Source organism: Mandrillus leucophaeus, unplaced genomic scaffold (assembly GCF_000951045.1).
Source record: "Mandrillus leucophaeus isolate KB7577 unplaced genomic scaffold, Mleu.le_1.0 Scaffold699, whole genome shotgun sequence".
NCBI lineage: Eukaryota > Metazoa > Chordata > Mammalia > Primates > Cercopithecidae > Mandrillus > Mandrillus leucophaeus.
The window spans coordinates 705,942-722,988 of NW_012107574.1; the positions used below are offsets into that span (position 1 = coordinate 705,942).

At 34.4% G+C, this 17,047-nt stretch overlaps 1 protein-coding gene across 1 annotated transcript in view; it reads right to left on the bottom strand.

The window, feature by feature from the left end:
* Positions 1 to 17,047, bottom strand: part of KIAA1468 (KIAA1468 ortholog) — a 123,470-nt gene that overhangs the window by 43,888 nt on the left and 62,535 nt on the right. Inside the window, exons 12-18 of the mRNA XM_011964392.1 lie at positions 14,028 to 14,118; positions 11,302 to 11,373; positions 8,653 to 8,793; positions 8,079 to 8,243; positions 5,030 to 5,177; positions 2,538 to 2,694; positions 1,818 to 1,953 (exon numbers count right to left, since the gene is read on the bottom strand). Of these exons, the coding sequence (XP_011819782.1) occupies positions 1,818 to 1,953; positions 2,538 to 2,694; positions 5,030 to 5,177; positions 8,079 to 8,243; positions 8,653 to 8,793; positions 11,302 to 11,373; positions 14,028 to 14,118 (910 nt within the window). The remainder of the gene's footprint in view (positions 1 to 1,817; positions 1,954 to 2,537; positions 2,695 to 5,029; positions 5,178 to 8,078; positions 8,244 to 8,652; positions 8,794 to 11,301; positions 11,374 to 14,027; positions 14,119 to 17,047) is intronic.

The following is a 17,047-nucleotide window of genomic DNA, read 5'->3' on the forward strand; positions in this document are numbered from 1 at the left end:
AGCAACCCAAAGAAAAGATTCAAAAGTCTCAGGTTCAATGGGCAAATTGATTAAATGAAATGTTTACTACTGTTGCTACTACTATTTATTTATTTATTTATTTATTTAGCTTTATAGATGACTAAGTCAAGTGGTCAGAAATGTAATTAATTCTTAATCATGAGGCTTAGGATAAAAGAGTCAAATTAATGAAAATGAAAACTTTAAGGATAAATTTTTGAAAAAATCAACTCAAGTCAATGGCCTCTGGTTTCTTTTATTAAATTAAAATAATTTCCAATATGATTTTAAGTGGTTGAAATTACTGCTTTCTAAAACTGAACTTGATTATAGAAGGACTATTTAGGTAGATATTATACGGTTAGAATTATCGAAAAAAGCATTTGGCTGTATTTTTAAAAAATGAAAAGGAATTCCAGTCACTTCAGGTGTTCAGAAAGTAACATATTCATCATGTGATATTAATTATTACAACTTTTCAAAATGAAATATGAAATACACTATTTAACTTTAATATGTTAAGTTAGAACAAAGGCTTGCTTAAATTTTTTATTATTAAAGTTATCAAAGATTTCAGGCCACTGAAGACAACCACTTACTGTTAAGTACATAAGTAGATTCCTACTTGCTTTTCGAAAAAAAAAATAGCTACTTGTTTTGGAGATATCAAACAATTTTTGCCAATATTGATAACAGGAAAATCAAATTATATCTGTTTAACAACTGAATGCTAGTGAAAAATATAAAATAATTTTGTTTTTCCTACAATAACATTAAGGCCTGGTTTTTGCCTTCCTCTCTGTAGGTGAGGCACATTAATTCGTATCTTTAGCTTAAACTGAGAGACAGACCAGTGTTAAAAGGTTCGTGTACTGAATCATACTTACAGAATTAAAAGACATGGAAGCAAATTCTTCATTTTACACATGAAAAGACTAAGCCCAGATAATTTAACTTAAATATTAAAGATCATAAACATTAGTCAACAGATAATAGGACCATAACCCAAGTCTTCTGAATTTTGTCCAGTTCCTTATACCATACTATTTACTTCAAATGTTTCAACTACAGATTTAATAGTAAAGAGCTATACTAAATTAAATTTAATAATTAAAATGCTTACCTTCTAAATGTGTTGATTAACATTTGATTATAGAAACTACACCTTTTTATGTCTCTTATTAGCTCTCTAAAGAACTGGTTTAACAAAATGTTATGAAGACAAATGGATTATAGGATTAATGAATAAATTAGGATCTAATGATATTCCAATGTTAATATTTGAAACTACAAAATAACCTGGATAGGCAAATGTGACAAATGATACTTTTGGTAATGACTGAAACATGTAGAATTTATCTCCAGTGTCCATGCTATTCTAAGAGGTGGTATCTTCGCAGCAAGTTTTATATATAAGTTGCTGTGGTTCCACAATCGCTTGAGGTTTTTACCAAAGTGTGCTGAGCAAACAGCTGCTTCCTGAACCTGTGATAGACAGTAAGTACCAGCAGCACATTCAAAGGATTGTGGCTGAGTTCCCTAGCTGACACTTCCTATAATACTGAAAATTTTTGAGGCTATCCACAATGAGTAAAGCTTATATCCAAGTCTGGATATGAACGAAGCGTAGGCTAAATCATCTTCTGAAAATCAGTAAAGATAAGAATATTACCAACTAGAACATTTTTTACTATCATAGTATTCTAAGATATTAAAGAAGCAAATTAGATAAAAGAATGGTTCATGCTTTTATTTACTCTGTTACAGTGTTTACACATTACATTTCTATGTCTTTTTCATATAAGAAAACATGGAATACAAGTTTTTACCTTAGTGTTTGTAAAAATTTTGCCAAATGTCCGGCAAAGGCGCCAGAAAAATCTGGAGAATTCATGGACACAGGCAGTTGAAGTAACATTAATTTTGCCAACTATTTCTATAAGTTGTGGCAACCTGAATGTGAAAGGAAAGAAAAATAGGCAGGGGATACATATAAATTACTGTTTCCTTGCCAATTTTTGAAACAATGCAAATCTAATAACCTCTTCTATTTCATTCTTTGAAAGGAATGGCATTGTTTGGGACCCTCTGAAAAGGTCGTAAGATTACATTATACTGTATACACTTTAAAAAGTAAATTTTAACTGTTTGCCAGAAAATATATGAAATCCTTAATGGTAGAATTCTGAGTACATAGTTAATGTGACTCAAATCTATGGATATGATGCTTCACACAAGAGCTTGGCTTTAGATGGCATCATTTTAGCCTGAAAAATGAGAAGTCTAGATGTAGTTTAAAATCCATCGCCATGATTGGACAAATGAGATGGTAGATAGATCATTTGGATAAAATACAGCAGCACCTTCTTCTCAGATAAATTACATATCCAGTGGTGTGAATCCTCTGTGCCCTAAAGGTGTTTACCATAAATGATGCCAAGTTACATTCTAAAAGTTTTGTTATATTTTGTCCTCAGGGCCCAGGCTAAATATAAGAGTTATCATCCATTCAAATTAATACGGAGGTGGTAACTTACAATTGATTGACAACCCACAGTAAACTCTCCCAGCCTGTTGTACCCTCCTGTTCCAGCTGGTAGTCATAAAGTTGTAGTAGCACTGCCAATTGCTCACGACTTCCGATAATAGTGGACACATCTTGAAGAGGCGACATAGGCCGAGGAAACCTGGTCACTACACATAACAGAAGCAAAATAAATCATATGGAAATTGGCATTTTGGGAACTTAGATATTCTGTTGAAAGGAAAATAAGGTCCTTCCTCCTCATATTTAATTACTTTCTTATTGTATAGTATAAAATTGAAATATACTAATGAAGTCATTTTTTAGGAAAATCAGGAAATTCTTGTGATATGAGAACAAATCTAACAAATCTCAAAAGATTTTATTCCCACAGCAGAATGTAAGCACTATGAGCAGAAATTTTTATCTATTTTATTCATGATTGTGTCCTAAGTGTCTAAAACAATGCCTGACATAAATATTTGTTCATGTTGTATAGTAAATTGGTGATAAAAATATTTGTGTGGGTTACCATTTTTATGAGAAAACAAATCTTCATTCATAACAAATTACAACCCAAATTATATGTGTGTGTATATATAAATGGACATATAGACATATGGATATATCCTAAATGAGGATATAATAAATCCTCATTTATAATAAATACATTAAAACCTAAATGAAGGTATAGTAACATTAACATTTATAGCTACTGTTAAAAGTCAGAAAGTTAAAGTAAGTCAACAAGAACCAAAAATAAAGGACAATCACAAGAAAAGGTCACATAAATGTTAGAAGGAATCCCATGAGTATTAGAAGGAATATGTTCAGGATGGTACTGTTCTATCTAATCTGTAGCATATGGTTGGCAATAGATGACATTTGAGAATCATTTGTGAAATAAATGAGAGAATAACAAGTATTATGAGTAGAACTGCCCCCTGCCCAAATTTTTATGTTTAAGTCCTAATCTCCAGTATCTCAGAATGGGATCTTATTTGGAAACAGGGTTGCTGTAGATGTAGTGAGACAAGATGAAATCATACTGAAGTAGTCCCTTAACCAACACGATTGATGTCCTTATAAAAAGGGGAAATCTGGACACAGAAACAAGCACACAGAGAGTGTGCCACGTGAAGATAAAGGCAAAGTTTGGGGTGATGCATCTAAAAGCCAAGAAACACTAAAGATTGCCAGCAAACCACCAGAAGCCAGGGGAGAGCCCAGAACAGCCTTTACCTCGCAGTTTTCCTAAGGAGCCTACCCTGCCATCACCTTGATCTCAGACTTCTAACATTCAGAAGTGTGAGATAATAAATTTCTGTTGTTTAAGCCACTCAGTTGGTGGTACTTTGTTAAGGCAGCCATAGTAAACGACTACAGAAAATTAAAAAGAGAAAGAGAATCAGAAAGACAGGAAAATCCCTAGGCAGATGAAATGCCTAAATGAGTAAGAGTAAAGGGGCAGAACCTGAAGTGGCCAGCTGGGAGAGCTTTATGAAGTCTTATCTAAAGTCTGAATTTTCATTCTCCTCAATAATATCATTTAAAAATGTTAAATTAACTCCACACCATTCATTCTCAATTTTCCAAATAAAACTGACATTCAAATAGTATACACTATTTTTATCATGTGGCTTCGTGTATCTTTGGACACACTGCATCATACTCCAAATACATACTCCATGTAGCCTACAGTTTACATGAAAAATGAAATTGAAAAAGATTAAGTGTCTGTTGATGTTCTCAATGTTGTAATTCTTTGTCCATTAGAAACCAGTAAGAGACATGGATAATTTCACAACTTTGAAAGGCTGCAAAGGTGCCTGACACATAGCAATAGCTTGTCTATAGCCATTTGTCCTGGACGTTAAGATGCAACAAGGTTATCAATTGCCTGCCAACTTGCAAAGGTCATTTACTAGCTACCTGGAGAGTAAGATAAGAAAACACTGGCCTCTGCTGTCAATTTTACATACTTCTGAAAGTAAGTCACATTTCTTCTTTGGAAAAACAGAAATTCTGCCACAGATGCTTGTATTTCTTTCTAACAAGGACATAGTAGAAAAAAGTAATTATATTTACCTTCCCCTATTAAAAATAAGATTAAAAAGTTGGGGAAGAAAATATAAAGAAAACAGAAATGACAAGCTTCATATACTGGCACTAGTAACTATTAAACGAATCTTTTGTTGACTCAGATCTGTTAACTGAAGGAAATACTTATTTCAGCCTCCCCAGAAAGGCTATAAAAAGGCTATAGATTAAGAGCAAAAAGAAAGTATAAATATTATAAAAAAAGACAACAGGGCTTATTCATAAAAGATGAAGCCGTATTGTTTACCATAGGTATAATCTGATGACCACAAGATTCTACACACATAATACATTTTAATAATTATGCTGTCATATAAAGTGACTTTTAGACTTTTAATGAAAAACAATTCTTTGGGAAGCTAAGCTCATATTCTACATTTTTCTTCCAGAATTCAAGTTCAGTACCTTCTATCTGTGGCACTTCACCATGAAGCTTGGCTTTGCTGGAGAAAGGTGCATTCTGTAGCACTAATGCAAAGAGAGATGGGATCAACGACTGCAAGGCAGAAAGATACATGTGGAGCTTGTGTTCATCCAGCCCATGTTCTCCTTCCTGAAACATAAGGAGGTGGAAGCTAATTTTAGTCTTTTGAAGCTACATTGCTAATTGGATTTATGTATGATGTTCTTCCTTTTTGTGGCAAATCAAAGATTTAAGGATCTGTATGTTGGACTCAAGCGGTAAGGCACTATAGAGTGGTAGAATCTTTTACATGGAAAACTATAGGATAAACATCAGTCATTTCCATTAGTAGGGAATAGTTTTTATAACTTTACTTTTTCATTAGAGAAGCTCTTATTTTCTGAAATTTTATAAGACATGGTAAAGAAGTTAAAGTAAGGGACAGGAATCACTTTATCTTTTTTCTTGTTAGAATTGATTCATAAATAATTGTACATATTATGGGGTACCATGTGATATTTTGATACAGGCATACAATGTGTAATGATCGAATCAAGGTATTGAGATATGCATCACCTCGAACATTTATTATTTCTTTGTATTATGAACATTCCAAATCTTCTAGCGATTTTTGAAATATATAATCTATTATTGTATAGTATATATTATATACATAATATATTGTATATTATCAAATATATATATTTGATAGCACACCCTACTGTGCTATCAAACACTAGAATGTATTTCTTCTATCTAACTGTATTTTTCTATTCATTACTCCCCCAGCCCCCAGTTTCTGGTCCATTCCACTCTTTACCTCCTTGAGAACAACTGTTTTAGCTCCCACATATGAGTGAGAACATTCAATATTTGTCTCTTTGTGCCTGGTTTATTTCACTTAACATAATGTCCTCTAGGCTATCTGCTGCAGCAAATGACAGGATAGCATTTTTTTTAAATGGCTGAATAATATTCCATTGTGTATATATACCATATTTTCTTTATCCATTCATCTGTTGATGGACACTTAGATTGAATCTATATCCTGATCATTATGAATAGTACTGTAAGAAACATGTGAGTGCTTGAAACTCAACATGTGAGTCCTTGAAAGTATATGTCTTTTCAATATACTGACTTCCTTTCTTTCAGATATATACCCAGTGGTGGGATTGGTGGATCAGAGATATTTCTGTTTTTAGCTTTGTGAGAAACCTCCACACTGTTTTCCATAGTGGCTATACTAATTTACATTCCTACCAACTGTGTACAAAGGTTCCCCTTTCTCCACACCCTCACCAGCATTTGTTTTTTTTTTTTTTTTTTGTCTTTTTAATAATAGTCATTTTAACTGGGGTGACAGACATTTAACTGGGGTGACAGTCATTTTGGTTTAGATTTGCATTTACCTTATGATTAGAGATGTTAAACACTTCTTCATATACCTTTTGGCCATGTCTTCTTTTGAGAAGTGTTTATTCAGATCATTTGCCCATTCCTTAATTGGATTTTTTATTTTATTTATTTATTTATTTATTTTTTTGCTGTTGAGTTGTTTGAGTCCTTGCATATTTTGGTTATTAATCTCTTGTTGGATGGAGAGTTTGCAAATATTTTCTCCCATTCTGTAGGCTGTTTGTTCACTCAGATGATTCCTTCGCTGTGGGGAACCTTTTTACTTTAATATCCCATTTGTCTATTTTTGCTTTTGTTGCCTATGCTTTCGAGATTTTTCTTCAAAAATCTTTGCTCAGACCAATGTCCTGAAACAATGTTTTCTTCTAGTAGTTTCATGTCTTACATTTAAGTCCTTAATCCATTTTCAGTTGACTTACTGAAGAAACTGTCCTTTCCTCAATGTATGTTCTTGGTGCCTTTGTCAAAAATGAGCTGGCTGTAAATGTGTGAATTTATTTCTGGGTTCTCTACTCTATTACACTGGTCAATATGTCTATTTTATGCCAATACCAAGATGTTTGGTTATTAGAGCTTTGAAGGATGTTTTGAAGTCAGGTAGTGCACTTTTTCCAGATTTGTTCTTTTTGCTCAGGCTTGCTTTGGTTAGCCATAGTGGTTCCACATGAATTTTCAGATTGCTTTTACTATATCTTGAAGAATGTCCTCGGTATTTTGATAGGGATTGCAATGAATCTGTAGATCACTTTGGGTAGTATACACATTTTTAACAATTTTTCTATGAACAATTGAATATCGATATCTTTATTTTTTTTAACATTTCCTCTTCAATTTCTTTCATCAATGTTTTATAGTTTTCATGGCAGAGATTCTTCATCTCTTTGGTTATATATATTTCTAGGCATTTTTTTTTAAGCTACTGTAAATGGGATTGCTTTCTTGATTTTTTTCAGCTTATTCACTGTTGGCATATAGAAATGCTCAAATGCTAACCCAGCAGCAGTTCATGCTATAATACTTCCCCTCTCCTACTTCCTATCTCTTTTTATAGATTTGGCACATAGTATGCACTACACAAATAATAGTTTCTCTTCTAGTCTCTAAAAGAAACTTTTAGTACAAAAACTGGATCAAGAAGTTTATATTGTTTCATCAACGTTTCTTTAATTCTTTTATGTGGGAAAAATTAAAAGTTCATTTTAAAAATGAGAAATGAACTACTGGAGTGGAACAACCACAGTTAAAGCAATTTTGACACTATGTAAGAAAGCTTTAGAGACTCATTTTCTCTGCATTCTGGAACTAGAGTTAATGCTTTGTGTAAAATATTTAACTACTCAGAAGGGTCAAGAAAGAGCTAGCTTTCTGAATAACACAGGAGTTACTTCCATGAAGGTGCATTTCAGCTATAACCAGTGCACATCATGCCCTTTCTCCTCCTCCAGCTTCAGCAAAGCAAAACTTCCTCAAATCTCTTTCTTGGCCCCAGTCCAACAGTATCTTTAACTGGTAATGTATTAGCATGTTAAGCTAAGGGGCACTTTCTGTCTCTGTTCCCTAACATTCTTCCAAGATGGCTTAGGATAGACCTTTTAAATTTCTATAAACTATATAAACAAAGGGAGAACTCACCCTGAGAAGTTTTTCAATCTTGTTCAGCAGTGTAAGTATAAGATGAGACTGTAAATTTCCAAGTTCTGTAGTCCACGCAGCGTAAGCTGGTAAAAATACTTGATGTGTGGCACTAACCACTCTTTCTGAGGGATCACCTAAGGCTGACAGCAACAATTCAAAACCCTGCCAAGGAGAAGAAGGAAAATGTAGATTTTTAAAGGGATAAACTTCAAATAAAACACTTATTAAAAGGTAATAAAAATTTCAACAAATTAAGAAAATATTTTTAAGCAAGAAAGAAGGCCATCCATAATCCTAGCCTTGCCATGAATCCACTGACGAGCAAACCAAAGAGAGGGAGTGGTAAACAGAATACATCCTGCCAATTTCCTGCCAGAAAGCCGTGGCAGATACTTTAACTGAACTGTAGCATTCTTTCCACTGAGCTGCAAAATTGAAACCAGGCAGCCATCCTCAATTCACACCTGCCATCCTTATGATATATCATAAAGTATCCAAATCAGAGATTTGGAATATTATAATACTTGGAATTTTGTAATTGAGTAAAAGGAGGTCATTCTGAAAAACATACCTGATGATATTTGTCTGGATCATCAATGTACCCCATTATGATACCAAGGCTTTTGATAACAGCTTCTCTTACCAAATCTGCCTTATCTTCCATTAACATTTGTTGCAACATTGAAAGAACCAAGGAGCTACGGATTTCTTTCTGAAAATAAACACGTTTTTACTATTTATTTACATCTAAGCACAGAAGTATAGAAAATAATATGACAAACATCAGTGTAGTCAAAATCCAGATTAAACAGGTATTAACATTTTTATTAAAAATGCTAACTGCTACTGTACGGAGATTTTGCTTCAGACCTTTGTTTTTTGAAGACATAAAACATTACAGATATAGCAAAAATATGACTCAGCCCCAAATCCCTTCTGCTCTAGACGCAATAACATCTACTCTGAATTTGGCATTTATTAATCATCTCTCAGCATGTTTTTTTACATCTTTACTAAATATTTAAAAATCTCTCAAATCCTTGCAGTTCACACTAGAAGGCACTTTTGACAAATCAACAAAGTCTACTACAAACTCTACTACAAATGGACAATGACTCTCCTGTCACTATTCGTTCCACTCAGAGAAGCGCACTGAGAGTTGTAACAGGAGGAATTATAAAAATCTCTCTGGCAATTAGAAAATTTGTCTGGGATATGGTGAGGAAACATTATAAAATCCTGGCATTCCTATTTCTTTGAAGAAGTGGGAAAAAAAATTCAAACAGGATAATAAAATATGAGAGTGAACTTTAAAAGTACTTAAAAATCGCATTGCTTTTTTTTATGCTAATATTTAATATAATGCACACCCACTGCTGTGGCTTGATTTCGCACAGAATATTTTCCAGTTATGATAAAGAATGTTTTAGTTTAATGGCTGAGGTTAGGATTAAGAGCTACCAATATACAAATTCATGCTCCTCTTATCCTACTTGTACTAATATTGCAATTTAATCAATTTATAAAATTCTTAAAACATAAACTTGTTTAAGTGCTTTTCCCATATAATAACTAGGATAAAATAAAAATAAAGGTGGAGGACATGGCTATTTTCATAAATTTACAACATGATTTGGTATATAGAGCAAGGCTTGAAAGATATTTTTAAAAAGTCTGGTTTTCACTTTTTAGAAACAAAAATACATGCAATTTTAGCATATCTTAAAACACATTTAGGTTGGTGAATATATAACATCTTTTGGTACAGCCCCATTTATTTACTGTTTAGGCTAAAAATTGCCCTGAAACACTTTAAACTATCTAAAAGGACTTGTTGGTTGGTATCCGCACAAGGCAATATGACAGAGGTAAATAAACTTTAAGTGGGCATTTGTTTTATACTGATTTGGGCAAGGGTCAACTGTGGCAATTAGTTTTAGTATGCCACAGGGACCCCACCAGAGCATCGGTCAGGAGGCATTACTCTATTTGAGTCATAAACACACTGAGGAACTGCCGCTGTACAGAGATTTCACTGCTATCAGTGACAGTGGGGTACACAGAAGGCAAGTATAGATCCACTGAGGAAACGTTGTATCTACTATTAATACTGCTTAGTATTCTAGGAGTAGAGTAGAACAGTCTATTTATCCTTTGAGAGCAAGGGATGTTCATCTGTCTTGAAATAATAAATAAGAGGCTCAAACCCATTTGCATCAATCTATCTATATGATTTATCACAACAGTAAGGCATTTTCTTCCATTAGAACAACACTTAAAAAATTTCACCATGCCTAGCTCCTGGTGAAGGTATGGGAAAATAAAAACTCCAAGGTACTGTTAGTAGGAGTATAAATACATGCTACTCCAATTTTATCACTGGCAATGAATGCTGTCTACTTGGTTTCCTTGAAGTGACATTCTCACTCCATCCAATTTCATGAAAATGTCTGCCACATACCCAAGTCTGAATAATCAGTTTGGCTGTAAGTGTTTCTGTGAAGTAAAATTGGCATCCCCTAAAAAAAAGCAGCTAGTTGAGCTCATAACTCAAACAACTGCCTAAGTGCTTTTCCTGCAAATGGCTATGATTTTTCAGTATGCAGCAAAGAGTTTTTATATGAGTACTTTCTATTTTGTCTCACAGAATATTAAGAAGATGCATGCCTCACGGGTCAAAATTTAGTAAAATTAACAATTTTACTGATTCAGCAAACTCCTTTTTAGGTGAAATTGGCTTTTTCTGCAAAAGCATGGCAGTAAAGAACACAATCATTACTATAATAGGACATTTGGGTGCCACTGCCCTGATTAGTGCTAATGCAGCAGCATTTTTGCCCATCCCTGCTTTTGTACCAACAATACAAATTTCAACACAGTGAAAAAGACAAAAAGTGTCTTATTATTATGAAAACAGTTTTCTCCTCATGGACCTTTTTGGAAGGATCTCAAGGAAACCCCCAGGGTCCTCAGACCACACTATAAGAACTGCTCATATAGTTTAATATATTTATACTCATTCAAAACCAGTGGTAATGTACCTATGTGTTTGCAATGCCATACTGTACTAATGTGAATCTCTTCTTTTTTGGATCATCTCTTTTCTTTATTAAGACAGCATGTCTAGGAGATATTTGGATTAAAATCTGTAAGACACTCAAAAAAAGGTTTTTCTATTATTAGAAAAATAGTTTTAAGAAAAAAAAAAGACAATTCTTACCGGAAGGTAAGGTGCCAATGCGCCACAGGATTCTGCCACAAGCAGTCGTCTTTCTGGGTATTTGTGATTAATCTAGAGCAAAATAAATACATAAATCAAGTATAACAGCATACCCTCCCTTCTTCTAAAAAAGAATTACATTTCACCACAAATTCTGTTAAGAATGCAATAAAGCTTCTTGCTTTTCCACTTCTGGGAATCCCTGTGTGACTATACCTGGATCAGGAATGAGGGAGTGAGGGAGAACCTAAACATGAGGTTACAGGGGTCATCTGTTAAAGAAAAAAGGGAAAATCAAAGATGAAAATGTGGTAAGGTATCTAGAGATCATGGGCTTGCCTAAAACTAGGCTTTCCTTAAGAGTATCAGGAGAAACCAGGACCTTTCCCTAGCAACAGTAGAATATTTTTAAATTTGGAAAACTCAGCTTCTGGATCTTATAGATACAGTCTATAATATGTGCCAGTCTTCTTTCTTCAACCTAAGGGATGAGGAAGTAAGTTAATCAATGATTTGACCAGAGCCCTTACTAGAAATATGCTTTTATTTTTCAGGTAAGCAGACTTCAATCCATTCCTCTGTTTGCAAATGCAAAATGGTGGGATTTTGCTATTGTGATGACTACACTGAACCATAACCAAAAATAACAAAAAAAAATGACACATACTGGGTTTTGTTCCCATATGTCTTCTTCATAGAATATAAATCTTTCTTTGACTGGAAAAGAAGTATATCTGTTCTCATATTCCCATATGAAAAGGTGACATAATTCATTAATGTATTGGATGCCTAAAATTAAGAAAAAAAATTATATAGTAATCTACTGGGAAACAAACTGGAGGTAGGCGGCTAGATAGATCCCCGATATCCAAGTTTACTCAGGTTACAGAAGAGGTGGCAGTAGAGATGTTTATAACTGACATCTTTGAATTAAATTTAATCCAGATGTAGTTACCTCAAAAGTAGAATGGTTTGAATGTCAAAGTATGGCTGTGCATAAACTTTCATTTGCTTTTCTTTAGCTCAGTAAGTCTCAAAATTGAATGTAAATGCAAAAATCAATTGTATGTCTATATATTAGCAATGAACAAACTAAAAATAAAATTAAGAAAACAGTCTATTTACAATAGCATCCAAAAGAATGAAATACTTACAAATAAATAAAACAAAAAGGCAAAACGTGTACCACTCGGAAAACTACAAATCACTGTTGAAAGCAATTTTAAAAGACCTAATGCATGGAAAGATATCCTAAATTCATAGAATGAAAGACAATATATAAAATTAGGATGGCAATACTCTCAAGATAAATCTATAGATTCAATGCATTGTTTATGAAAATCCCAGCTGGCTTCTTTGCAAAAATTGAAAAATGATCCTAAAATTCATAAGAAAATTCAAGGGACCTGGAATAGTCAAAATAATCTCGAAAGGGGAGAACCAAATTCAAGCAGTTAGGGTTTGTCTTTGAGGTGGCAAAAATGTTTAAAAATTGATTGTAGTGAAGCTTGCACAACACTGAATCATTAAATTGTACACTTGAAAGGAAAAAGACAAAAGAAAATGAAAAAACTATAAAAAATTAAATGTGCACAATTAACTGTATAGAATTGTAAACTGAAAGTTGTATGGATATATTGTAGCCAAGTTATTTTGACATCAAGTGATTAGAACCTCACCCTAAATTAGTATGCACTGTAATTAATAGATGGTATAAGGGATTGTGAGAGGTGGTTATTACTACATGTAATGTTTACTTTGTCTACTGAATCTGGGGATTCTACATTATTTTGGTGGAAAAAATGAATGCCCAAAGAACTTGGGAATAGGACTATAAATGACTATATACTTCAGTGATATTCTGGAGACTAATATTTTTCTTAAGAATAAGTGACCGTGCTATTGTAAATAAAGCCATGTAATTTGTCTCCATAAGCAGGAAACCCATCTTTTTAAGGTGGAAAAATGAGGTGCTGAATGATCTAAACATTAAGTCTAGAAAGTCAATGATTCTGAGTTCTACAGAGGACTGGAAATTTTAAATTCAATATAAAAGCAAAAGCATTGTTAGTAAAATAATAAGTTCAAGTATAAATACAAAAACCTCCCACATCAAAGATTTACACTTTGTATATGTGTAATATATACAAGTATACAAGATATATTTCTATTTACACACACACACACACACACACACACACACACACACACACACACGTCTTCTTGCTGTTTCTTGAACGCATCAAGTATACTCCCACCTCAGGGCCTTTGTTCTTGTTCCATCTTATTTCATGCAGATTCTTTCTTAAACATCATTGCCTCAGAGATTCTTTCTGTAACCACCCTTCCTAGGAGAGCATTCCCCATCACTCTCTCCCCCTTATCCTGCTTTATTTTTCTTCATATTATAAATTACTGCAAAATAGCAGACCATTTCTTTGTTTCCTCTTATTTCACCATTAGGATGTCTTTGTCTTTTGTTCACCACTGTATCCCTAGTGACTACATCAGTACCTGGCACTGAAATTAGTGTTTCATAAGTATTTGTTGACTGAATGAATAAAGGAAAGCACCCCAGAGCATTCGTAAGTACTAATAAACCACTGTGCTGAGCTACAGAAACATCAGCGTAATTTATTTCTTAAACGCCTTTAAAAAGGAAACTATATATCTTTTTAAGAAATCAGGCTATAATAGCTAGGTGAAAACTCAATACAGTTATTTACCTGTTCCCAACACTGTGGTAAAAGTTCAGCTTCTACACGTGTTGGTCCAACATGACGTGCAAATGCCACACAACCTGTCAGTATCATTTGCCTGAAAAATAATACAAAAAAAAAACAAAAAACACAAAACAGCTTATATTTGCATTAGAAAGCACAACTAGGACTAAGGGTTAAAAAGTCTCATCTCTATAAATTCACATAGAGAACAAGATTTTTGTATAATCAAATTAGACTTTTTTTTTTTTTTTTTTTAGATAGAGTCTGGCTGTCACCCAGACTGGGGTACAGTGGCACGATCTTGGTTTACTGCAACCTCCACCTCCCAGGCTCAAGCCATCCTCCCACCTCAGCCTCTCGAGTAGCTGGGACTATAAGTGCTCACCACCATGCCCAGATAGTTTCTGTATTTTTTGTAGAGATGGTGTTTCACCATGTTGCACAATCTGGTTTTGAAAAATTAGACCTTTCGGCCGGGCACAGTAGTTCACGCCTGTAATCCCAGCACTTTGGGAGGCTGAGGTGGGCGGATCACGAGGTCAGGAGATTGAGACCACCCTGGCCAACATGGTGAAACCCCATCTCTACTAAAATTAAAAAAAAAAAAAAAAAATTAGCCGGGCATGGTGGCACCTGTCCATAGTCCCAGCTACTCGGGAGGCTGAGGCAGGGAAATCACTTGAACCCGGGAAGTGGAGGTTGCACTGCGCCGAGATCGCATCACTGTGCTCCAGTCTGGCAACAGAGTGACACTCCGTCTCAAGAAAAAAAAGAAAAATTATACCTTTCTAACAATGGCCTAAGCCGCCACCAAGAGCCTAAGTTCCTGAAGATTAGCCACTCGAGCAGGGACAACACCACCTGTGACAGACGTTGTGAAGGGATTTCTGTATAGGTATGAGGCTGAATCTCATAACCTTCCAAATTACCTTCCCACACATACATTCTGAGATTATATATGCCCAATCCTTCAGTTTCTACACAACTTCACTTTCTAGACACTAAAACAACCAGTGATTATTCTCCCAGTGTTTCTATAATTAAAAACTACACCTATCATATCAGTAAAGGGGTATTTTAAGAATCAGATTTTTGGTATTGCACCTAAGATAACTGTGGTAGGTAGTTTCTGACATGACTCTCAATGATCCTATCTCTTTGAGTGCACACTGGACCTAGTGACTTGTCTCTAATGAACAGAATATGACCAAAGTGGTAAGAGGTCAATTTTGAGATTAGGTGCCAAAAGTCTGTGATGTCCATGTTTCTGGACTCTACTGCCTTCTCTGCAGGCATGCTTAGATAAACCAAGCTGCCATGTTGGAAAGACTCATATGGGAAGGAATTAAAGGTGGTTCCTGGCCACCAGTTAGTGAGGAGATGAAGCCCTCAGTCTAACAATCCTTGAGGAACTGATTCTTGACAATGACCAACTGTGTGATTAAGATTAAAAGCAAACCCTTCTCCAGCTAAACCCTGAGATGACTATAGCCCCAGCCGACCTTTGACTACAGCCTTGTAAGAGACCCTGAAGCAGAGGACCCAGATTCCTGACCCACAGAAACTGTAAGATAAAAGATGTTTTAAATCACTTTCTTTTGAGGTACTTTGTTACAAAACAACAGTTAACCAATAACTAATACATTATCTTCATTTGAATTGATAGATTTATAACTAAAAAAACTATAAAATTCTAAGTAAGATTTTGCATTCTGTAAGGTGAAAGTAGATTTAAGTGTGGACTTGAGTGTTGATCCCTGATGCACCTTGACCTAAAGTAAAGCTAATAAGTACTTTTGGCCACCAGGTGGCAGCTGTTAGCTTTACATGCAAGGTTTATGAAAATAGACTCTAAGATCAGGTTTTTGCCTTGAAAATCTAAAAATGAAAATGTAATAATAACTGTATTTAATTATTAACTAAATTACCAAGATAGGAAATGGTATTTTTAAAGGAAAAAATAAAATACTAATTTTCCTATAGTACCACCAAGTTGTCCTTGGGAAATTTTTACTTTGCAATGAATGGTACTAATACAGTGATTTAATTTCCCTTATTCCTAGTTGACTTGCATGTTAGGGCTGCCGGTATAAATTAACCTTAGCTGGATACTGAAAAGAGCAAGGTTCTCTACTTGGTCAGGTATATTTTGATAATTGCAGAAAATAAGTTTCAGTAATAGCATTTCAAAGTCTATAGAAGTGTTTGTATTCTCCTAGTTGAGGGGTTCTCTGTATTTTAAAATATAAGCTTGATATCTTTTATAGTTCATTCTTATTTATGATTTTTCAGTATTCTCAGAAGAGGCAAAATTATATCAGTCAGAAAAACAAGTACTGAAATTACATAAAGCTACAAAATCATAAAGTACAATTCTATTATTTTGCAAAGTATAAGCAAAAATCATTTTTTCATTAAGATAAAAATTATAACATAGAAAACCATTCAACTGCTTTATTTTATCCAACTGGTGCTTAATCCATCTATCCACCCATCCAGGATGCTTTGTTCAAGTCCATACTTGTACAGCTTCACTTAATACTTAAATGTTTTATGATTGGAGGTAGATAGCTATCATCGTTGCTTGATCAAAACCCATTCTGCTTTCTTCTCATGTGTCACCCTGATCTGTGGCCCTCCTCATCACTCTGAGTAGATGCTCAACTCAGGCATCTTTATTTGTGGGTATCAGACTCAGGACTAGCCAAAATAACATGCCGTATCCCTTTAGCCACACAGCAATGGTTTACTGATGACCCAGTGATGCACACATTCATATATTAAGTACTTTATTTTTCTATAAAGCATAACCATTAACAGGTCATAATGTATCTAGTTCATCTGTGGGAAAATGGGGAATGTTTAGGACAAATCAAGCATGACATATAAAGGCAAAGCAATATGTGAATTAGAAATCCAAAGGTAGGGCCGGGCGCGGTGGTTCAAGCCTGTAATCCCAGCACTTTGGGAGGCCGAGACGGGCGGATCACGAGGTCAGGAGATCGAGACCATCCTGGCTAACA